General features: G+C 35.4%; 1 protein-coding gene across 14 annotated transcripts in view; it reads right to left on the reverse strand.

The window, feature by feature from the left end:
• Positions 1-25,460, reverse strand: part of LOC6042198 (SH3 and multiple ankyrin repeat domains protein 1) — a 254,779-nt gene that overhangs the window by 135,624 nt on the left and 93,695 nt on the right. For 13 of the 14 annotated variants that reach the window (XM_038255171.1, XM_038255169.1, XM_038255170.1 and 10 more), the window contains one exon: positions 11,274-11,291. The exons of the other annotated variant lie outside the window; for it this stretch is intronic. In XM_038255171.1, coding sequence (XP_038111099.1) covers positions 11,274-11,291 — 18 coding nt within the window. The remainder of the gene's footprint in view (positions 1-11,273; positions 11,292-25,460) is intronic. 14 annotated transcript variants of the gene reach the window in all.

Here is a 25,460-nt window from a genome sequence, read left to right on the forward strand (position 1 = left end):
TAAAGTGTAATTTAAACTGAAAAATTTCAGTCTTTCGATTATTTAAAAAATCATAATTATGATTGTCCATTCCTGAATATATTTAATTTAAAAATTTGAAAAAGTTCCAATTACATTTCTGATTCCAAAATTTTAAAATATTTTTTTCGAAAGGATCTGAAAATTTCAGGACTATTTGTTTCTTTGATTTCGGTAATATAAAATAAAAGGCTATTTGGATGAGGTTTAACTAACTTCAACTCTCTTAGGCAATTTGATTGAAAAATTTTCTCAACTTTCGCAAAACATATTTTCAGGAATATACCATATTGGAAAACATTTAAAAAATCAAAAGATTGGAAAAAGTTGAAATTAACTTTAGGTGGCTACATCTTGAAAACTGTGCATTCTTGAAAATTTGATTTTTCATTAAAACCTGAAGTCAAAAAAAAATCTATTTTCGCGGCAAATTTTTTGTGCATACTTTTTTATGGCTTAAAAATTTGGGGTTTTTATTCCCTAAAACTTATAAAACATTTTTGGCTTTTTTTTTATTAAATAAGGATGAAGGATTGTTTTTTTTTAATTTGGTAACCAGAAAAATATATAGGATCAAATAAAACGGTAACAAAAATTTCTCTCGCAAAACTTATTTTTTTCAAAGAATGATTTTCACTTAATATAAACAAAGATTTTTTTTTAAATTCCAAACAAATCAAAAAAATATTAAAAAAAATAATAATTTTTAAAAAGAAAATAGTAAAACATTACAAAGAGTTGCAATTATACACTAAAATTAAAATTTTTATTTAGTTTCCAACTGAAACAAGTTTCAAATTTTCATCAAATATTTTATGAAGAATGAAATTAATACAATATTAGAACATGATTGAAAGCTATCTGTTGGAAGCTGTTTGTTTAAAAAATTGAATTACTCTGTTGAAAAAAATATATATCGTTTTTCAAAAATGAAAATAAACATTAAAAATATTTAATTTGGATTCACATTCGGCAAAAAAATAAAAAAAATATGAAAATTGAAATGACAAGCCTTTATTTCAACATTTCAATGGAAAAAGTTTTTCAAAATGCATAATACACCTGCCCAAATATTAAGCAATTATTAGTTTCCAAAATATTTAAGTATTAACGAGATTTTTTTTGTCCGTAAAAAAACTTTTCGCGGTACAGTACATCGGAATTTCACAATATTCTAAATACTTTCATTTGATCCCAAACATGCTTAATATGATTTTAAATTCGGTATTTAACCCAGAAAATGCATTTTAAATTGTCTTCAGTCGATTACACCTATATTTTCATTAAAATGTTGAAGTTTTTTGGAAAAAAAATTTTTTTTTGCACCCTGATTTTTCGGGCCGGTTTGAACTCGGTAATTTTTAACAAATAACATACTTTTAAATTAACAAAAAAATAGAGTGTAATAATTTTTTTGATTCAGATTTCTAGTTCAGTTGTCAAAAAAAAAGTAAGACATGGTTATTAAAAAATCAATATATTATTAAATATCAATAAAGGAGAATGGGCAAATTTGGTCCAAGGATGTACACGAACGGGACCAACTTTTTTCGAAAGATCTCGCCGAGACATGAAAAAAAGTCTTCTGGACCAACTCTCTAAACCCCGGGGTTCAAAAGTTACATGCTGTTGAAGTTTGAGCATTTTGGGTTAAAATGTACAAAAAATCGATTTTTTGCTATTTCTAAAATCATTTATAAAATCTCTGTTTCATTATGGATTTTGATTTTCTTAACTTCATTCGACGCGTATCAGCAAAAACTATGAGTTCTGATATGTCTTAGCATGATTGAAACATGATTTCTCTTGTTTTTATCCGTTTGAACCGTTTGTGCAAGATGCATCCCATAGAAACAAGTCGAAACTTCAAGGTTTTGAAACCGGCTCCGACCCACACTGCTTCAGTGAGTATGGAAGGCTTCAGTGCAATGTTGTAACAACTTATTGGGATGGTCTGAGCCATGGTCATGGTATGGTAGACTACTATGCTGATGTGTTGGAGTGTCCTGGGTTCTCCTAGGACTCTCTGGAGTTAAGATCTGTGGGTCTACTACCGTAACAATCCAAATGTCGACCGGTTTTGACAACGGAACATACCCGCATAGCTTCAGTGAGTGTGGTAGACTACTTTGCTAATGTGTTAGGATGTCCTGGGTCATCCAAGGACTCCCTGGAGTTATGATCTGTAGGTCTACGGCTGTTACAAGGACTCCCTGGAATGGTCCAGAACATCCCAACATAACAGCAATACAGTCTGACATACTCACTGAATCTTTGCGGTTATGATGCGCGGTTAAAAATCATCGACCTTTTTCTTATTACAGTGACCCAAATATCTAAACTCCAGGGAGTCCAAGGATGACCAAAGACATCCCAACACATTAACAAAGCAGTCTCCCATACTGTCTGAAGCTATGCGTGTATGTTCCGGGGTCAAAAACCGTCGACCTCTTGATTGTTACGGCTGTAGCTCCACAGATCATAACTCCAGGGAGTCCTTGGATGACCCAAGACATCCTAACACAGTAGCAAAGTAGTCTACCACACTCACTGAAGCTATGCGGGTATGTTCCGTTGTCAAAACCGGTCGACATTTGGATTGTTATGGTAGTAGACCCACAGATCTTAACTCCAGAGAGTCCTAGGAGAACCCAGGACACTCCAACACATCAGCATAGTAGTCTACCATACTCACTGAAGCCATGCGGGTATGATCCGTGGTCAAAAACCGCCGACATCTTGCTTGTTACGGCGGTAGACTCATCGGTCTTAACTCCAAGGAGTTCTCGGATGACTCAGACCATCTCAATAAGTTGTTACAACATTGCACTGAAGCCTTCCATACTCACTGAAGCAGTGTGGGTCGGAGCCGGTTTCAAAACCTTGAAGTTTCGACTTGTTTCTATGGGATGCCTCTTGCACAAACGGTTCAAACGGATAAAAACAAGAGAAATCATGTTTCAATCATGCTAAGACATATCAGAACTCATAGTTTTTGCTGATACGCGTCGAATGAAGTTAAGAAAATCGAAATCCATAATGAAACAGATATTTTATGAATGATTTTAGAAATAGCAAAAATTCGATATTTTGTACATTTTAACCCAAAATGCTCAAACTTCAACAGCATGTAACTTTTGAACCCCGGGGTTTAGAGAGTTGGTCCAGAAGACTTTTTTTCATGTCTCGGTGAGATCTTTCAAAAAAAGTTGGTCCCGTTCGTGCACATCCTTGGACCAGCTCCCATACAAATTTGCCCATTCTCCTTTATAAAAGTATTTTTTCCTTAATTTTAATGTCTTTTTCTGATCTGTGGTCAAATTCTAAATTTGTAAATAGCCTTCAAGTGCTCTGTTTCATTAAAAATAATCAAATAAACTTTATAAAATGTATTCAAAATTGATTTACGAGTTTTGTTTTAAAAATTATTATTTTCCCAAAAAAATATTTTTTTCCACTGATTTTTATGGGAAATTTTGGCGAGGAGGAAACGAAATCAAGAGAACTTTTTAAAAGATTCCACAAAATTAACATGCCATAAGCTAATTTCCACATTTGATCATAATCCGTATCAACGGCAACCGTTCAAGTGACGTTAAGCGCCAATTAAGCACACGTCGTCTTCAAACCCAGTGAAAAACCAGGCCAAAATTCAACTTCATGCCCAAGGCGCGCTCAAACCGTGCAAAACTCATCACCCAATGATAATGGTGATCGGTGGTCATTAGCATGTGAATTGCAGTAGGCTGCGGCAAACGCCAATAGTTTTCCCTCCGGGGCCAGTGATGCCAGATGATCTTTTTTTCCTTTTTCTGCTTTGAGGTTGCAACAAAAGCAGCAGCGGAGATAAAATTGCCCCTGCTTCTGCGATATTACGACCGATAAGTTGTTATTTTTTATTATATTTCTTCTGCACAAAAAAACAAAAACGCGAGCTTATGGAATGCGCTCTAATTAGATCAGAAAACACACAAATTAGCCTCATTTGAATTTAATCGGCCTGTGGGAGCCACCACGAGCGAAAATTACTTGCGATTGGGTCCGATATCCGAGGACGATGACGTCGTTGACGAGGTGATGCCTGCGTAACACGTGGTAATGTCTGGAATTAAGGTGGTCGAGTTCGATCGGCGAAACCAGATTGTGGGGGCATTGTTTCAGACGAGCAGCAGCAGAAGCAATAAGTGGCTGCCTCTCTCGACAGCTCGACGAAACTGATAGTGATCGATGGATTGTGTGCGTACAATGAGCGTGAGATAATTTTGCAAGAATTGCCGACGAAGAGTTGGTTGTAAAATCAAAGCTGTTTTTTTAAATTTTATTTCAGGATTTGAAAAAAAAATATTCAAATTCTGATCAAAATACAGTCATTAAGCAGCTCAAATCTGAATAAAACAGGATCTCCTCCCCACCATTAAACTAGGTCACCCCAGTCAGTTGAAGTCAAACATCAATCTTTTTGATTGCACTCCACACGATCGTGTATTTCCTCTCGGCGAACTCCACATGTGCCACAAATGCTCGTGCACTGATATCATTCCAAACCCCGCTTGCCTAATTAACCCTGCACGCCACATACTACCTCTCCCCGGTCTGGGAACCATGTCGCGCCTCTGTTTGTTGTTACAGAGCAAAAAAAAACTCAATGTGATCGTCGTCATCTAATGACGATAATTACAGCGCCAGCGGCGGATTCACTCCTTGAAATTGTGCCCGTTTTCACGTGTTCACCCCTCCTTCCCCCCAGAACATCACCAGAGCTGCAAACAAACACAATTGCTGAAGGGTGCTAATTTTCACAAATAGTTTTTGTTACCAGTGACTAGTACTCTCGGCAAAAACAGGAACTAACCCCCGCGTCTCTTCCCGTGACTACCCTTAAGTACCTAGGTGGCAACGGGAATGGGAAGCTGAGTGGCAGTGTTGCCAGTTAGAGGGCGTTGATGGATTACATTGGCTTTGCGCGGATTAGGGAGGTAACCTTTAGCTTGTGCTTCAAAATAGTGTTGAATTAATGTTTGACAATTGTATTATTTTTTTGTACCCTGGTATCTAGAGACAGTTTTAAAGAGGATATTGCCTTTGCAAAAACATTTGAAGATACCATTTTAAATAATTGTTCAAATAATATTATTTATTTAAATAAAAGCAGGATAAATAATAACAATAATATGATTTTATATCTGTTTGGACATAAGTTGTACCCCGAGCAGACGGAAATAACTTGGGAATAACATTTTTTGATATTTGAAAATACTAGGTCAATAACATTTTATGTTATTCATAACATGATTTGTTATTCCCCGTTATGATATTTTTTGTTATTGGATCGTTATTGTAATAACCCAAGTAGCACTCATAACTTGTCGACTGTTGAATAATAGTTAGACAATTGTTTTTGATAAACATACGAGAAAAAATCTGAACATAACTTAAATAACAGTTTGTTTCACTGCTTGTATAACTGACTTGTGTAACTATCGTGTTTTGTGCCACAAAAGTGTTAAAACACAGTCAACTTCACTCTTTTCCAACAAAACACAACATAGGAAAAATTCTCACCTATTTGGAGGGTTCCATCCAATTTGCTGATTTACACTGTTTAAACAACTTATTTTGGAACACCTTCGATAGAAACTTGCTTGCTCACTTCCGTTTGAGGTATTTATCACTTGATTTCAGTCGAAAACGCTTTTTATGAGCTGTAATTAAACGTCAAAATCCTGATATGCCATGATGCTGTTCCCTCATCTGCATTGTTTTCCTCGAAAACAGTTTGTTGAATAAGAATAATATTGCACTGTTTGTTTCACTGCTTATCTAACATTTTCATGTGACGGCATCTTCTGAAAAATGGGCGTGGCCAACCATTCTATAAATAACCTTAGGTTTTCTCGCTTTGTTACACAAATGTTATCGGAGAACAGGTTATATAACTGATATTCAACAAACATATTCAACTTGACATTGCGTGTTGTTAGGTGGTGTAAATTTGTACGTGAGGTATTTAGAGTTTCAATAATGTTTATCTATCGAAGATTGCAATAATTTTAATTGTTGACCGATTATTTAAAAAAATATCGCCGGTAAAAGCTACAAAAAATATCAGCTTACGGAATTCATGATAGAGAAAAAAAAAACAAATTAAAATCACACCAATTTTCAATGTTACTCCGTGGTACGGTAATCGAAATGACAGTTAAAACGGTTTGTTATAACAAAGTTACATAATGGAGTTATAACAACTGACTTGAAACAAACTTATATAACTTTATTTCCAATGACAGCCTTTTCTGGAGTTAAGTTGTATAGCTCACTGCAGTATAACAAAGCTGACAGCAGCCTTCTTATTGACGTTTAGGCCAGCTTGTTTACTATGAAGCCTCGTGGAGAGATGTGGAAGCGCGCCTGGACCTGCCGTGGAGATAACAACAAGTCGTCGAAGTCATCGGATCGAATCTTGGGAAAGACGAAGTTCATAAAAAAAATGAAAATCTAAAAGTTCGCCATGAAGAGGGTTTCACATGAATCACAGTTAGAGAGCGCGAAAATATTATTTTATTTTTTTTCATGCAATTTCAATTTTTTTCCAAACAAATCGGCCAGAAACAAGCGTACCAAAATAGTCAGAGATACTATTCATATTGGCTTCGTCGTTGATTGAAATTCTGATAAGAACTGTTTGTTTACATGTAAGTTGGGTAACGGTTAGACAACTGTTTTCAATCTATCTTTCCTTTTCAGTGTGCGCTTTGATTTGACAGCACAGCCGTTAACCACGCCCCCTTTTTTTCGTTGAATCTCTTGTTAGCTAGCACAGTGTTGTCAGATACATTTGTACAACTTACTCTGATAACTTGCATCTTATTCTGGCAAGTTAAACAACAGAAAAAAGTGCGCTTTTTCCAATGCACAGGAGTTGTAGAACAAGTTGTGGTAACGAGGCCGTTCGGTTATACAACCAGTTGGGAAATACGTTTATCTGACAAAGTGTGTTGCTTGGGAACAGACTAATAACATTTTTAGTTATTTTTCGAACAAATTTTTGCTATTATTTTTTGTTATTTTAACAACTAATCCGATCATCCCAATAACAGTTCGAGGTATTCTTTCATAACAAAAAATGTTATTCCAAAGTTGTTTTGGCTTTCCTCCAATGTCAGACCAATAACAAATTTTGTTATGATAACATTAACTGTTATTAAACCCTTATGCAAAAATGGAGTTTTCAAGAAGATTCCATAACACTCTCTGTTATTTAAACAGTATTTGTTATTGAAATGGCATGAATTTTGTTATTACCGTTTGCCCGGGGTGTTAAAATATTTAAACTATAGTAGAGTAAACTTTATTTTTGTATTGAAACTGTTCTTGAATATGTTCTCTAATTTTTTTTTATGATTTTTTAAAAAGCCGAATTGTATTGAAATATGAAGCATACAGCAATTTTTACGACTTTTTTAAATTTAAAGTGCTGTTTTTTAAATCTGACTGAAACTTTTGGCTGTCTTCGGTGTGCTCAAAGATTACAATATGCCTAATTAGTTTGTCCATATTTTTTCCATACAAATTTGCCAGCTGTGTCCGCACAAAAATGGCATGTAAAAATTCAATAATCTGTATTTTTAAAATATTTATTTTCATCAATTTGGTGTCTACAGCAAGTAGATATAGATAAATATGATGCATGGATAAAATGCCAATTTTTTTTAAATTACTTTTTGTCACTAAATATTTATTTGAAAAAAAAAAAACATTTTTTTTTATTTTTGATCTTCAACTTTTTAGAAAATTTCAGAATGGGCCATTAATCTTTGACTATGTTATGAATATTGAATAAAAAAATCAATGCAATCCAAAAAGTACTCCAGTAAAATTTCGATAAAGTGCAGTGTTTGTATTTTTTAAATACACTTTTTGAAGCTGAGACGATTTTCTACATTTTGTTTTTTTGAACATTTTTGATACTACCTGTGGCAGCTGAAATGTGATCATGCATAGACAGAAAGCCGTAAAAATTTAATTTTCTCAGCGTTGCTTAGTTATCCTTCGATTTTTAGCGAAAAATTCTGCATTTTTCAATAAACATAATTTTGAAATTTCAAAAGGGTTGAAACCACTTATTTTGGACATATTCAAATTTATATTCAAAAAAAACTTATAATGGCAATAATTTAAAAACGATGCACTTTAAAAATTAAGTCAAAAAATGAGTAGGTCTTATCTAGTTTGTTTTGGAAATTTCACTATTATTTTTAAAAACTTAGTCAAACATTTTTGTCAATTTTGGAAAAGATGCATAAAGATCAAAACTTAACAATAGTACATAGGGGAATTATATCCATTTTAATCACTCTAAGCCGATCGACCAATTCTCATCCCTTTTGCCGTTTTCCGCTATTAAATCAACATTTTGAGATGTATCAACAATGGAGAGTTGCTTGCTCACTTTTATTTGAACTATTTATTACTTTGGAACAGTCAAAAACACTATATGAAGCCTTTAATTCATGATCAAAGTGCTGATAGGCCGATAATAGAAATAGGCTGAGAAAGGGTATAGTTCCCCTAAGTGAATTTTTTTCCATGGCATTTTTTTTAATCCTTTGTTGTTCTTATTTTTTTGATCGACCTTCAAACAAAAAGGAATAATAAAATTTATTTACTCAAAAAATAAAAAAGACATAAAACGTTATATTATGAGTCAAGAAATGCATTGTCATTTTTAAAGGGGTTATGTCAATCCAGTTTTTGTAAACACTTGTTGTATATATTTTTTTCAACAAATTTGATGGAAAAAAAATTATTATTAAAAAAGTATAGTTATTTATTAAAAAAATTGAAAAGTTGATTTCTAATAATTACAGAACATTTTAAAACCTATTTTTAATTATAATAAAACCAGACACTTCTAAACTTTAAACAACAAAAAATCTGACCACGGATCAGTAAAAGAGGTAAAACCTGAGGACTTTTTTATATTACATAGTACCTGCTTTTTGATTAACAGTTTTGAAAATCTTTTTATTTTTTTTTCTTGATTTTGAAAAAAATAAAAAAAATGTTGTGGCTTCACAAGTGCTTATCGAAAAGCACAATATTGAAGAAAAAAAACACTTCAAAAAGTTCTACATCTTTGTCAAGTTTTTTTTCATCAGAATTTGCATTTTTATGATTTACTATAGTTTATTAGATGTATAGTATAATTTTGATAACCATTCAAGTTTTTTTTTTCAAAATTGTACATGTTACTGTATTTATAATTCACATTTGTTTGACCAAATCTACAGATTTATTTTTCAAATGAATAAAATTAATTACAAATTTATCAGAAAAATGAAAAAGCAACAAATAAATCTCGAAAATCCAGCCCTTTCAGGCAAATTTCAAAATGTAAAATGACCAATTCTTAGCGAAAATTCACATTTTCAATTAATAATTTTTTAAATGGAAGATTTCATTTCTATTATAATTCAATAATTGTAATGTTCTTTTTCTGCGTTTTTTATTACCTCAAACACCTTTCTTTTTACCGTCACGCAAAGAAATGGCTGGCAAACACTCAAATTTCAACAAAATCGTTCAGTTCAAGAAGCAAAAGATTATTTTTTTATTAGTAATTAGAGCAAAAGATTAAAAAACAAAACTGTAGAGATTTTATCAGTGTGCTTTTGAATGTCCAGATTTACGATGTTGTCTCGTCATTGAAGAGTCGTCACGCAACATTTTCATTTCAGGGGAAGCAAAGGTACAATATTGTTAATTCTACATGACATTTCTATGTTGGAAAATCAATTATCTTTCCAAATATCTAAAAACATTGCGGGTTTTTTTCTTTTTATTGCGCCACCATAGCCAAAACGCTGAAAAAAAAACTTGGGAGTTTTTTAAAAGGAGAAATAAAGAAAAATTTAAAACAAAAAGTTTGAAAACCGAGTGAAGTCAATAAGGCCAAATAAAAAAGTGACCTTAAGTATTCAAAATCACATGATTTAAACTATTTCCATAAATCATATGCAATTTAAAACAAGTTAGAAAAATGCTTTTATGTTTTTATTTAGTTAAAGTTTCCATAGGCGCATGCCTGTCCCACCAGTCTTAATTGTCAAAACTGTCTGCAATGGGGCATTTTTAAGATCGAACTATGTGGAATTTCTTAATTTTATTTCTGAATTTTCAGAATAAACCTCTGTTTATTTTTTTATAAAACAAAATAACAAAAGGAGTAACTTTGTTCGAAAAATCCCAGAAATGGTATAATTTAACATTGGCATTACGTAAAGTTGCATATGATAAATCAAACTTGAAGTTGACAGTCTCATTTTTCATGTATTATTTAAAACATAAATTGCCTTACATTTTTACGTTTAGCATCCATGACGTGCTAGTGGCCACCTTAAGTGCTCAGTGTCTTTTTTCCCTCTCCACCATACGAGATCGTGAGTGCACACATTCCCAGGTCAATTAGTGCGCGGCCACCAACCCTATCCACTCGCGGCCTCGAGATGAGATTTTTTCTCCCCCGTCTGGTTGAAGAGTATCCCTCCCCGCCTAACACACTTGAATAGTTTTAGCTCATCCATACTAACTAATTTGTGCCGAGGGGGGAGGGGGGTGGTCACGATGGACTACGGGGTCCAACACTGATTGAATGCATCCGGTGGCCATTCCCGGTGGATTGACCACTCCAAAAACACACTCTATGGGAAAATGGTTCGGTTCAGTGGAATTCCAGTGTGGGGAGCGTCAGAGACAAGTGGAGTGGATACTTGGACTCGAATCTGTAAACAGTAGGGGAACTGTCAAAACAGCAAAACTAGCGCCACTCCGTGGCAAATAGCTTAGTTGAAAAAATAAGCCATAAAAGATTCAGTGCTGGGAATCGTCACATAACCTAGAAACGTCCACTTGTCTATGGAAATGAATGCATGCCGTGGTCGGCGTCATTGATGGTCCGGTCCGGAATGGATGTTTTTATTTCTCCACTCTCTGGGCCGCATAAAATGACGGTAAATCATGCAAAATGGGCTGACATTGTCGTAGCACTATTTATCCGGTCTAGTGAACATGGGCAGAAGGGGGGGCCACTCTATGGGAAAATTTGTAAAACATGTCTTGTACAGCGCGCGACGATACACAATGTCAATGGTACAAGTTCCGAGAATGACAGCAAAAACAAGCAAGACTTCTAGCACGTGCAGCAAGCGGGATTCTCTCAAGAACAGAGAGCGCGCAAAACAAAAAGCTCGGCTTACCCTGAACCAAAAGGCCACCTTTTTTTTTGGTTGGATGGTCGTTGAGGGATGATAATTATCAAAAAAGACACAGAAAAAGAGTCGAAATTTTTAAGGCAGCAGCCATAGAGGTGATCGTCGTAGCAGGCGTTGAAATTTGATATCCAACGAACAGGTCCAGCGAAGAGCGCAAGGCGCGATGACAGCCCGAGAAGGTTGACACGGGAGGGCAAGGTTGTCGTAGTGAAACAGGTGACATTTTGTGCCGCGATGGTGGTGGTGGTGAGCGAGCGAGTGTCGTTTGAAGGTTGTTTTGGTGTATTTTAGTTGTTGTTGTTGTAAGAAGCCGAAGCAAGGAATGGAAATAAAGATAAAAATAAAAAGAAATAGGTTAATTTGGTTTTATAGCTGTGCTTGTGCGTTTTTGTTGTGACACTGTCACACCACACAGTTTGTGGAGCGAGCAGCCTGGAAGCATGTTCTGCCCTGGTTGGTGAAGGTTGATGGGACTCGGAAAAATCGGTATTGTTTAAAGTGACGACAAGGGTAATGGTTTCCTTGTATTTTAGACAGCACGAGATAAGAATAAATGGAGCTGGTTGGCTGTGGGTAGAACATGAGTGGAAGTTGCGTAAAAAGGAGAAAGTTGATGTGATTAGAAATGTTAGGTACATGAACGTGCTTGAGGTAATTAAAATGAGAGCATTCTTTTCAACGAGCCACGTCTGCTTGAAAGGGACTCACTCATATGTAATTTTATAATAGCTTTTAAAAAATTACAATTATTCATAAAAAATCAATTATTATTATCCAAAACAAAACTTAAAACTAAACTTAATTAAATGCTTAAGAACAGGGCTGCATTTTAATGACTTAAATACGTGCTGATGATTTCGTAAGGTTTCAATTTCCGAATTAATTTTCAAAGAAAAGTGATCAAAAATGAACATCATTAATATCTTTTAGGAACGCAAATCTGCAATGTATTTTTTTAACTTCTTTCATGGATTTTTAGTTGAGTTTACCCGAACAGACGGTAATAACTAAATTCATGCCATTTCAATAACAAATACTGTTAAAATAACAGAAAGTGTTATGGATTCTTCTTGAAAAATAACAACAACAATCCAATAACAAAATAATCATAACGGTAAATAACAAATCTTGTTATAAATAACATAAAATGTTATTGGCCTAGTATTTTTCAATATCAATAAATGTTATTCCCGCGTTATTTCCGTCTGCTCGGGTAGTTAATTTGTTTAATTGGCGTTCCAAAATCTGTATCTTAAAAAGTGATTTTCTGATCGATTTGGTATCTTCGGCAATGATTTAGATTATGATTAGGACTATTCAGAATAATAATGAATACACGGATTTTTTTTATTTTAAAACTCCTCTTTTCATTTGTGATAACAAGGACCAACTTTTCAGCTATTGATCGTAATGGAAGTTTTAAATTCAGCCAAGTTATGATTTTTGAGAAAATAAACTATATTTTGAAAAGTGTTATAGAAATTTTCAAAATTGATTTTCTGATCGGTTTTTTATCTTTGGAATAGATATGGCAAAGTTAAGTTATTATTAGGACTTATCAGAAAAAATGAGCACACGGAAAAAATCCTGTACTTCACTTTTTGTCACAAAATTTCGATTTTGACAAACTCAACGCTCAAGATTTTTTTCATTTTTTTTATATTGGACCAATAGTGCCAACTTTTTAGGTATAGAAAATGATGGAAATTTTTAATTCGGTCAAGTTATGATTTGTCGAATAAAAATTTCTTATTTGAAAAGTTTCGAAAAAATCTTCAAAAGAGATTTTCTGATGGATTTGGAATCTTTAACAAAGTCTAAAGCTGTTATTAGGACTTTTCAGAAAAAAAGAACAGTACCTACCTACACGAAATTTATTTTTAATTAGCTTTTTGACACAAAATCACGATTTTGAAAATCTTAACCCTTTAAGATATTTTTTAATTTTTGATGTGTTTATTTGCAAAAAGTTAAGCTACAAAGAAGGGGTCATTTGATTGCAATCAGGTAAATTATTTTTTTTCCTGATTTTCATTTTATTTATAAAAGTTCTCAGTTATCAAGGGTTAGATCGACAATGTAGATAAGAAAATTGTTGAGAATTTTTCACCAGCTTGAAAATTTTGTTTTCAAAAATGGACTTTCAACATTTTAAAAATTACATTTTTTCGATAAAAAAATACCTTAAAAGGCGAACGAAAATGTCACGTTTTTGAATATTTTAAGAGAAGACAATTTTATAACATAAAAATGGTACAATTTGACAAAAAATCACTAATAAAATTAAAAAAAATGTCCGGCATGCACCAATACCTTAAATTTTTCCAATTTTAGGTTACTAAATTATCAATAAATGACTAAAATTTTTGCAATCTTTTTGAAGCATTTTGTTCGTCTTGTTCCAATCTACAAATAGCTTAAAAAAGATTGTAAAAATATTATATAGTTCAAGAGTAATCGAAGAAATACAAAGCGTAACGCCTGCGCACTATGCGATTTGTATTTAATTAAGAACAAAAACAATCAATTCTGTTTGGGGCATATCCGACCAATCGTTCACAAAATATTTAATATTGAAATCTGTTTGTTTGTACCATCAAAACAGGCAAGAATCTCGATTTTCATAAAAAAACGGACTACCTCTCCTTTTTGAACCCCCCCCCCCCTCCCAATTTGAATGAGCACTTTTTTAACGAGAAAAGTTCACTACTGAAGAATGAAATTTTGCGATGATTCCATCGTTGGCCTCAATGAATGATTGAAAAGTCAACAAAAGCGCTCTTTTTCGCAGTGATTCCAAACAACTCTTCAAACAAATCAAAATTGGGCACGCTCAAACACTCCACAAGGGAAATAAATCATCGCCCAGTCAACAATACCATTGCTTTGCGCTCAAACGTAAACAAAACCCGCCATTTTGATCGATATATTCTCGCGGCTGTCAGTGTTGACCTTTAACGCCCCAAATGTTATTCAAAATCACACACACGTTCGCGCGATGATTATTTCATCGCATCGCGGTTCAATACAAAAAAGTTCGATTGGTCACACACTTCACCGCCCGTATCAAGGCCTACCCAGATCTCAACAATAAACGGTTAGAGGCCTGCTGCTGATTTAAGGGGTGTGCGCGCCGCGCAGATTCCATTGTTCCGCGAAGCCTACTCTGTAACCTCACAAAAACTGGAACAAATTTGCCAACATGGCGACGGCGATCGATGCAGTTTTACGAGAAATGCATTTGATCCAGTTTGACGACCAAGCGGGAACCGGTTGGACCGCCGAATTAGGTTAAGTGCGCGCACTGACCGATCCCGAAAGGGCTTCCCCGCGCTAGGAGGACACAACAATGGTTAGAACCCGAAACCGCAAGAGTTTCCTGAAAGCAGCTATTGAGAGGGTACTTAAAATGAAGGTTGAAGCCGACCGCCGACGGGCCAGGAATTTAAAAGACCTTTCCCGAACCTAACCTAACGGGTTTCGGAGCAGAGTGGCAGCGCGCACGCGGTCCAGGCACGAAAATAACCACAGCAGAAACGATTCTAAGGGTAGGTGGCCCTATATTTGGTCCATTAGGACGAAAATAGGTAGAAAACGGAAATTTGTGTTTCAACTGTTAAAACCTCTGAATCATGACCAAAAACTGACCCACCTACCCTACCTTACGGGAGAAAGGCTTCCCGAAAGTGCGCGCCGTGGAGACTTGCGCGAAACGTGGCGGATGGTGGCGACGAACCAGGCTCTCGTCGTGTGCGCGTTCGCGCTCCAAACGACCAAAACCAATCTAATGATGGCATATGTGACTAATGTGTGCAATGGCGCGAAACCGACCCGAGTGGGCTGTCAGAGTGACGTAACCGACATTTATAAATTCTTTTTTTCTATTTTTTTAATATTTTAGGATTTGTTGCTCTTTTTAGGTAACTTTTTGGAAAATAATCAAGCCCTTTTCAAACCCTCCTCCACCATGTTTGCATGCCCTTTTCTCGCGCATTCTCTCTTCCGCACACGTGTGCTGCTGCTGCTGCATGGTTATAACTGTGATTATGTGATTGGTTAAGAAAGAAGAAAGAGAGAGATAGATAGAAAAGGAAAGAAAGGAATGATCGGCCGGCACGATTTCATCCATGTGAGATCACTTCGGAATCGTCGTCGATCTTGTGGCTTGGTTGGGGGCTCTGGTTAAGGGGAAGACGAATGTGGGTCACTCGCCGCCGCGCTTTGGAACCTTAAGTTGGGATTCCAAGCCGAAGCCATGACACGGTGTGTGTGTGTGTGTGTGTGAGAGTGTGTTTGTGTGACGTGGTAGCCGGGGATAAAAGAAATTACGAAGCGAAGAAAACGCTGAGCGGCTCAAGATGAAGAGAAACTAGTTGAATCATTTAAGAAATTTAGTTCAAATGTTTGCAGCTGTGCACTTTTTTGCAGCAAGGTTTTTGCAAATAAACTAATATAATGAAACAAGTTGCAGTATGAACATCAAGTTTTATGTTTGCAAACCTATCATGAAATCTCAAAAATCTAAAAATTTTCAAAGCTAAGAATTATCAAATTTTGAAATCCTTAGTTCCTAAAATAAAAAAATAAAAATAAATCTTCAAAACTTCATAAGAACTCATATTTTGCATTTTTTTTCGAGATTTTAATTTTGTATTTTTATTTTGGAAAAATAAAAAATAAATTAAATTTCATATTTGATCATCAAAGATTTGCATAATGTCAATGAATTTATGAAAATAATGTCATATTTTTTTACGTCTTCAACAGATCTGTGGTCCCAAAATATTTAGTAAAGTCTAAAAAATTTCAAAGCTTGAAATCATCAAACCACAATTCTTGAAAACCTTAGTTGCTAAAATCATAAATTCTTCAAAATCATCAAAAACTTCAAATCATCAAATCCTATAATCTTTTGAACCACAGATCGGAAAAAAATGCAAAATTTTATTTCTTCACAATTTTTTTAGAAAATATAAAAAAACTATGTGGCAGTGCGTGGCCGAATGGTTACGCTGTCCGCTTTGTAAGCGGATGATTCTGGGTTCGATTCCCATTTGCTGCAACCTTCCATCGGATGAGGAAGTAAAATGTCGGTCCCGGCCTTGGTTGTTGTTAGGCCGTTAAGTCATTCCAGGTGTAGGAGTCGTCTCCATAGGGGGATGGCGTCGCTATTTTTAGACCACATTTTCCACTTTTGCTCATCGAAACCGACTACTTTATCGACTTCATTTTGCTGGGCGAGATAGGACGCCGTCTATTTTTAGACGATGACTCAGCACTTTTACACTCTTGCGCTTAAAAAAAACCAGGTGGCAGCACGATGTAACGCCACGTCCCTATGCCATAAGTACAAACAACACACCAAACTAAGCCTACTCCGGTGGAGTCGCTGGCGGCGGTTGGACTCGCAATCCAAAGGTCGTCAGTTCAAACACTGGGGTGGAAGGTTCCTTGGAGTAAAAAGAGGTTTGGGTGCTCTCCCCATTCAAGCCTTCGGACTCCTAGGTTCGAGCAGAAACTTGCAATAGAGACCACAAAAGACCCGGGGGTCGTTAATGTGCATGGTTTGATTTTGAAAAAAACTATTTAGCGTCTTAAAATTTAGTTTTTTTTTTCGAAATGTTCAATGTTGCATGAAAATTTAGGTTCGGAGGACAAAAAAAAAACCCAATTTCAAATTTCAAGATTTCCAATAAAATTACATAATAACAATTAATATAAGCATTAGCATTAGCTTTTTTGGACAAAATATTAAATCATAAATGAAAATAATTTCTTAATCTTTGACATCTTTAGCCGATCTGTGATCCCAAAATTTAAAATTTGTAAAGACCTTCAAAAGTCTTCCTTTGAATGAAAATACATAAATAAGCATTAAACAATGTTTTCTGAATAGTTTACAATGGATTTTACAAGTTTTTTTTAATGAAAATTTTAATTTTAGTAAATTTATTGTCCCCTCATTTTTAGAGACAATATGATTTGCAAAGACCTGATATAAGTTGAATTTGAATTCGCAAAATAAGTTTTTTTTAAAGTGATTTTTTTGGAAAAAAACGAAATATTTACACATTTAAAAATATCAGAAGTAATTTAACACATTTTTAGATCAAGTGCACCGTTTTTAAGAAATTGATGTTTCTTTTTACCTGAAAAGCTAAGAAAATTTCATGCAATTCCACATATTAATTTTGTTAAGTTTGAAATTTGAAATGATAAAAACTATTAAAAGGTTCAACTTTTGTTCAATAGAGTTTCCACTAACAAGTATTTTTCGAACATTCTAAAATTTTCTTCATTTGCAAACTGGGTGTCAATACGAAAAATGTTGTTAAAAATTCAATGCAAAAGAGTTTTTAGCTCAAAATACCTAATTTTCACAAATTTTTACATGGAGTTTTCGTGTAAAATTCTAAAAAAAGTATTTTTTAAAATACTGAAAATTTTAGTACCTTCAAAAAACGTGCATTTTTTTGAAAATTAGGGAATTTTATACTGAAAAATTCTTTACACTATTTAAATTATGAAAATTATGAAATATATTTGAGCAAAAATTTATTTTTTTTAAATTACCTAATTTTCACAAAATTTTATATGGAGTTTTTGTGTAAAATTCTAAATTTTTCACAAAATACTGTATTTTTTGAAATACTAAAAATTTAAATACCTTCAAAAAATGTGTTATTTTTTGAAAATTAGGGCATTTTATACTGAAAAACTCTTAACTCTTTTTAAATTATGAAAATTATGAAATTGAGCTTGAGTAAAAATTTATCTCTTGAAAATTCCAATTGTTACTCGAGTCAATAGACTAAGGTGGAGTCAATACATTAAGGTGGACCTACGAAGTTTTTTTTTAAATGAAAAGTTGTTTTTGGAGCAGGCTTATAGCCGTACTTTAGTTAAAAAGGAAAATTTATCAGATCTGAAAATTTCATTGCTCTTTCTGTTTCCTAGGATCTTATTACCTTAAGCTGAATTTTGTTTTTTTTTGTTTATCCCGAATTTATTTTTCCATTTTTTTGGCCGGAGATTGCAATGATTAATTTCAAACGCTTCTTTTTATCATTTTTTCTAGGTCACTTTTTTTCTGAAATTCCCAAAATACCCCATCAATTATATAATCGAAAAGCTCTCCCTTATCTCACCCAAAAACGTGTTACTACCTCCCACATTCACATCACATCGCCGAATATTTCCGATAGCGCGCTGCTATCAGAGGTTCCCAGCGCCTGTCAGCGATATTTGTGTCCACAAATGACCATCATTATGTCATTCATTTTCGGATTTCAGACGGCACCGATTTTCCGTCCAAAGCCACCAGCCGGCGATAAGACTTATTTGCCTCTTTCCCACCAATGTACGCCAATATTTGAGGAGTTCGGGGGCTGTTTACTGTAATTTCCATTATCAGTTAATTTTCAGCGCGATAATTACCTTGGCGGCGTCGGTGGCCAATTAATCGGCTGCCACGGACCATGTTCCGCTCGTTTGAAGAGGAAGTTGGTGTTGAATAAAAAAAACAAGCAAACAAGAAGAAAACACAATCAATTGCGGGTGGAAAGCCGACAAAAGCTCACACTTTTTGGTGTGTGAACCGCATTTACGCGGTGTGCAATTGTGGGTACACGCACAATTGATAATGACATTGGTGTGCTGATAACGTCATATTATGAATTGAGTAGTGCAGAGTAGCGTATGCGACATATTTCAAAACTTTAAACTTTTCAAACAGATAAAAAAGTTATATTTTGTTCGATAAAAAATGTGATGGTAGAAGATTACCAGTTTGTTTTATGTCAATTTATGAAAAAAAAAACAGTGAAACTACACAAAACAAGATGTTAATTTACACATGTTTTGACAAGTTTACATATCTGACAAAAAAATTGGCTACAATTTAATGGTACCATATTTTTTTAATGAAACGTATTTTTATACAGAAGTCTTTAACTCTAAACGTAGATTTACATCATTGCAATGCGATTTTAAATGCTAAACTTGTATGTAAATTTACACAAGATTCATGTAAAATTTCGACCCTGTAATACGATAATTTTATCCACAGTTTTAGGTGTTCTTTTTTTTCATCATTTTGGCGATTACGTCACTTTGCACAATTCCTGCAGTACACACAGTGTTGGCCTTGACTTGGTGGTCCACGGTCCATGTGGGTGGTCAATTTGAAGGAAAAAAAAATAACAAGGAAGCTTGTGTTCGTGGAATTGCTCATATCAGGCCGTAAACAGCATGATTAGACGAAATCTGGTAGGATAATGATTTGTTTGTTGGTTCGATTGCTTTGCTTTGCTGGATGTTTCAAATTGGATTAATTGTGTTTTGCTTTTAGAATGGTCTTTTGTGAGCCGTTTTTCAATGTTTTAGATAATATAAGAAATTCGGCGAACTTTGAAAAAAATATTTGAAAAAGAGTAGTTCTCTTGATTTTCGCAAATTACTTCACGATTTTTTAATTTGAATTTTTCGGTTTACATGAAAGTTTGTTCATAAATTCCCAATTTCAACAGAAGCAACTTTGCATCATAAATTTTTCCAAACAAGTCTCCATACAATTTTGCGGGCTGATCATGCAAAATGGTTATTTAAAAAAATGAGATGGGATTTTCTGATTGATTTGGTAAAGTTGTAAATGAGCAATTCTCAACGAAATAGGTTAATTTTGATTTTTGTATTTTTTAATCCGGCTGAAACTTTTTTGGTGCCTTTGGAATGCCCAAAGAAGCCATTTTGCATCATTAATTTGTCCATATAATTTTCCATACAAATTTGGCAGCTTTCCATACAAAAATGATATTTGAAAATTCAAAAATCTGTATCTTTTCGAGGATTTTTTTTTATCGATTTGGTGTCTTCGACGAAGTTGTAGGTATGGCTAAGGACTACACTGAAAAAAAATTATACACGGTAAAAAAATCGATGATTTTTAATTTCACTTTCACATTTCACACTTTTCAGAAATTTCCAAAATGTGCAAAAAATCTTTGACCGAAATATAGGTCGCAAATATGTTTCAACTTCAATTTTCTATGTTAAATCGTATTTGCAATAAAAAAGCACTTTAGTGATATTTTGATAAAGAGCACCGTTTTCGAGTTATAGTCATTCTTAGGTATTTATTTTTTCAAATAGTCACAGTGATTATTTTTTTCCGAAAACAATATTTTATTTTTTTTTAATCAAGACTAACATTTCAAAAGGATGTAATATTAAATGTTTGACCCTTTTGAAATGTTAGTATGTTAGTGAAAAAACAGTATTGATTCAAAAATTTACAACTCGGTCAAAGATTTTTTGCACTTTCTGGAAATTTCTGAAAAGTTGGCATTTAATGTCCCCTGAAAAATATATTAAAAAAATAAAAATAGTGTGTTTTGGCAAATCAAGTTAAAGTGATAAAAAATCACCAAAATTTTTTTTACCTTGTATAATTTTTTTTCAGTGTAGTACTTATCCATACCTACAACTTTGCCGAAGACACCAAATCGATCAAAAAGACATCATTTAAACCGTAGTACATGGTGCATAAATTTGATTAAATAACAAGCCATTAACATTTGAATGAAAAAAGTGTTTTCAAATGCATTTTACATCTGCCCAGTATTGAAAAGATTTTTTTTTCGCAAAAAAAAAAACTTTTTGCGGTGCTGTACATTGGAATTCCACAAAAAATTAAAATATTTTTGATTGAGTCCAAACATGCTTAATATGATTGGAAACGCAGGAAAATTCATATTTATAAACCTTTAAAAAATTCAGCGTGATTTTAAAATTTAGATTTTGATTAAAGATAGTTTTATTTGATAACATTGAAAGCTGAATCAACTGTTCTCAGGATGTCGTCAGTTAAAAATTACAGGTTTATTAGGTTACACTTTTGAAAAAAACCATGTTTATCGATTCGAATTATTTGTGAGGCTGTATGTCACAACTGTCCAAATTCAGAGAGGAATGTGTAGGAAATTATGTCAGCTTTCAAACTCTTCTTTCAGGCATGGTTTTCCTAAAAGAAGTTTTTTTACATGAAGGGTGTAAAAATTTCCGAAAAATAAAACCTTAAAGTGATTAAAACTTCAAAACAGTGCCCTTTATCAAAAATTTAGCTGGTATTTCTTTTCATAGCAAATTTGATTGAACTTTTTAAAATATATTTTTTTGCAATTCCGTCGTGAAACTACTTACTTTTCCTGCCATTCTTGAATGACGAAATAGCCTACTTTTCTGTACCAAAAATAACAGAATCAAATAGCAAAACGAAACGAAACTATTGGCACTACGCCCCCCGGGGCATGGCCTTCCTCTAACGTGGGATTTCTGCTCCAGCGCCTCTGACGAGACAGGAGAAACCGGGACCGACGTTTTACTTCACCATCCGATAGAAGCTCAGTGGATAAGGCGGGAATCGAACCCGCGTCTCATAGCATCATCGGGATCGGCAGCCGAAGCCGCTACCCCTGCGCCACGAGACCCAAATCAAATAGCAACACTTTTCAAATTAATGCTGAAAAGTTCTACTTTTCAGCACTCAAATGGGTGCTGAAAAGTTGAACTTTTCAGCACTTGTTTCGAAAAGTAACACTTTTCAACATTTTTTTGATTTAAACGATTTATTGACAAAACACATGAAAATTTGACATGAAATTTCACTCAGTGTGTGTTTTTTGGAATTGCAAAAAATGTTGTATGGAACTCGTTGCAAAACTTGATTTTTTCAGCACTCTTCGTATTTATCCAACTCGGTGAACCTCGTTGGATAAATGTACAACTCGTGCTGAAAAAATCCTCTTTTTGCAACTTGTTGCATAAACTACTATTTCAACATTTTCTCAGCCATTCAAAAATATTTTTTTCAGAGTTGCTTTTCTTTCAAGCAGTATTTTGAAAATTAAAAAAAACGAAAATAAATAGTGGCTATAACTATAAAATCAATGCAATAAAATGTATAAAGTCAATTAGTTTTTTAAATATGATAACAGTCCAGACTCGATTATCCGAAGGTGTTGGAAACAATTCACTTCGGATAATCGAATCTTCGGATAATCGAATCGCGAAAAAAATATTTTTATTTGCTTATTTTTGAAAGTCGAGCTTAAGTATAATCCCTAAACTACTCTAAAGTTGTTAAGAATTTTTAAACCCAAGATGGCGGTCAAAATGGCGGTGATGGAATATTGAAAAAATGTATTTTGAAATTTAATAGGCAATCAAAAAAATCAAATTGTTCGCTCTACAGCATTGCCTTGGCGTTCTCGATTGCGAGATTCCTACTAGAAACTAAGTGTCCGAAGGCTTGATTGTTGAGGCAATTGCAAACCTCTTTTTACACCTTAGCTTCCATCCACCCCGGGATTCGAACTGACGACCTTTGGATTGTGAGTCCAACTGCCTACCAGCGACTCCACCGAGACAGGACCCAAGGAGACGACTCCTACACCTGGACTGAGCTAACGACCTAACCTTTTAAAGTTAGTCCGGGGCCAACATTTACTTCCAGTCCGACGGAAGGCGTGATCAGACAAATCTCGTCTCGAAAAATGCCACCGGAACCGTCTGGGATCGAACCCAGGCCGACTGGGTGAGGGGCAATCACGCTTACCCCTACACCACGGTCCCGCTCAATAGGCAATCAAATATTCAAATTTGACAAAAATGGAGTCGCAGAACTCGAATTTGATGTTAAAAGTAAGACACGTAAAAAAAAACAGGAAAAAAATCGTTGCTGATTCGATTATCCGAAGTCTCATAAAAATATTTGTTGTGTATAACTTTCAAAACATTTACTCAAACTTTATAATTTTCAATAAAGACTGATGAGACTCCAAATTAGAAAGAATGGAACAAATCCGGCATAAATCCGTTCAGCCAGTTCCGAGATATTTAAGTAACCTTTTTTACAGTTTAAATTTTCTACTGACATCATTTTAACCAATCTTACATTGATCTTGATACTGAACGTCGCGGGAACCTCCCCGTGCACGCTATCAGCGATCTCAAATTAATATTCCTTCTAAAATTAAAATTGATCTAATTGACCAATCTCCCTCGCCGTTTTCAAGTCCCAGCCCCATGACGGCACGCCACTACACACGCTACCCGACACACGTCAAACAATCACTTTTCCGCGAAAAAAGCAGAGAGCAACGAAAAAAAAAACACCCTCCACAGGGAAGTCATTACGCCACCAACCTGGAACCTAGATCGACGCGGGTAGATTCTAGGCAGCAGCGACCACCTTCACGAACGACCTCCGAAATGCTAATGGAATTAATATCTTAATCGCGGGCTTCATTTTCAACTGCTCTACTTTGTTCACAGTCACCCATTTTATGACCTGGTTCGGAGTTGTGGAAGGAACCGTCCCCCTCGCTGTCATAATAGATTAGTGGAGTAGGAGGAACGAGTTTAAAACCCCCTGATCGCTTCAGACTTCTTCGGAAAAAATTGTAGCAAGATAAGCCTGGTGGCCTTGAAAGTTCCTTAAATCAAGGTGGCGAACGTCGCGGTGAAGGTGACTTAATTGTTCCAGTTTTGGACCGCCTTCGAAGTCTGCGATGATGATGATCATCCCTACTCAGTCATACCGACTAAGGAAGTGAAAGGAAGGAGAAGGAATCAGCGAGACATCAAGCGATTCAGAAAACTATCAAAATGATCAAGGTTGTACCGTAAGAACTCGTCAAAAGCAAAACAAGATTTTGGAAGTTCATTCCCACCTTTCTTTCATCATCTTGGCTCCCGATGCCTTCTTAGACCTTGTTTTGACAGTTCCGCTGCGAAGCAGCCGCCACAAGTTGATGTTTTTATAATTTTTATTTCCATTAAATGACGCACTTTAGCCGCCGTCTGGGCTACAGTTCTGCAGGTCTCAACCTTACCCCCCAAACAATGGCTACCTTTCGCTTTTTATTGCCACTGTGACGCCGCCGCTTGACAGCCATAGCGACGGTCTACCCACCTCGCGTTAGAACCGCGCTAAATCAGTGTCAAGTGGTCCAGCGCACTCTTCCCGGTGTGTTGTCCAGGGTCACTTCCGTCACCGAACGCGACGCAACGGTGAATTCAATTACCTCGGGGGTATTCTCGGCAATCGCTACACCATCGTAGTAGGCCCCGCGAAGAGCTGCGGCAATGTTTACAATCCGGTAGATAAGGGTCGACTCACTGTGTCAACGTTGCAAGCGGTGCGAGGTGTTGACAGCGGGTAAACACGGTAATCTGGTAAACGTCCCGAAGAAGTCGGTACGCAACTTGCACGCAATCGCAAATCTAAGATAGTGCTTATTTAGGACTTAAACTGCTTTAAATGAAGATATAGTGCCAATTTACTGCTCTTTTTGAACACGGAACAAGTGATGAGCAGTAGGCGTTGACACTGGATTTCATCAACGCGCAAGCAGCCCGATAAAGCGAAGATTTACAGCTTGAAAGCCCTAAATCATCGACTCGCTTAATGCAGTTGCACAAAGTAGCACTCGGATTAACTCTCCTCTCTAGGCTTGCGGATTACATTGTATCGACTGACTAGAGCTGTCAAGGCGGCGTATATCTGACGACACGTGCAACGCTGCACCCGAGGTTGAAGGGTGCTAAAATGCTGGATTAGGGGGGCGCCGTCGGCGCTGTCGGATTGCGTCGCGGATTATTGGATTTAATCGAGCTCGGCTTATCGCGACAGGTCGCGATGAATCAATCATTGTTGGCGGGGATTTCAGGATTTGTGACCCAAATTACCCAAAATCAATTGTTTTCAATGGCATTAAATAGCACTATATCAGCATTTGTTGACACTTTTACAAACTAGGTTCACGCAGACCTTCACCGGAAACAACCAATCTCACAAAAGGTCTACATCGAATTCCGTGCGACCCTAATCGGTCGTTTGACATTCCACGGCCTGCTTCAGACCATCAGATTTTCAAAGAGTGCTCATAAAGGGCCCTAATCTCAGCGAGCGCCCATGACCTCCACACGGGCGATGAGTTCCCATCATCGCAGCAGCAGGCGACGACGACCCATATTAATTCCCCCGGAATTGTCCATTTCATTGCCTTGAGTGTGTGTGACACTAAACCACTTCAGGTGCCGCCATAATCGTCAAAGTGTCAGCCTGAAGAGGTCCGCAAGAGTGGAGGGAAAGAGAGTGAAAGAGCTGGA

This window comes from Culex quinquefasciatus, chromosome 2 (genome assembly GCF_015732765.1).
Source record: "Culex quinquefasciatus strain JHB chromosome 2, VPISU_Cqui_1.0_pri_paternal, whole genome shotgun sequence".
Classification (NCBI taxonomy): Eukaryota; Metazoa; Arthropoda; class Insecta; order Diptera; family Culicidae; genus Culex; species Culex quinquefasciatus.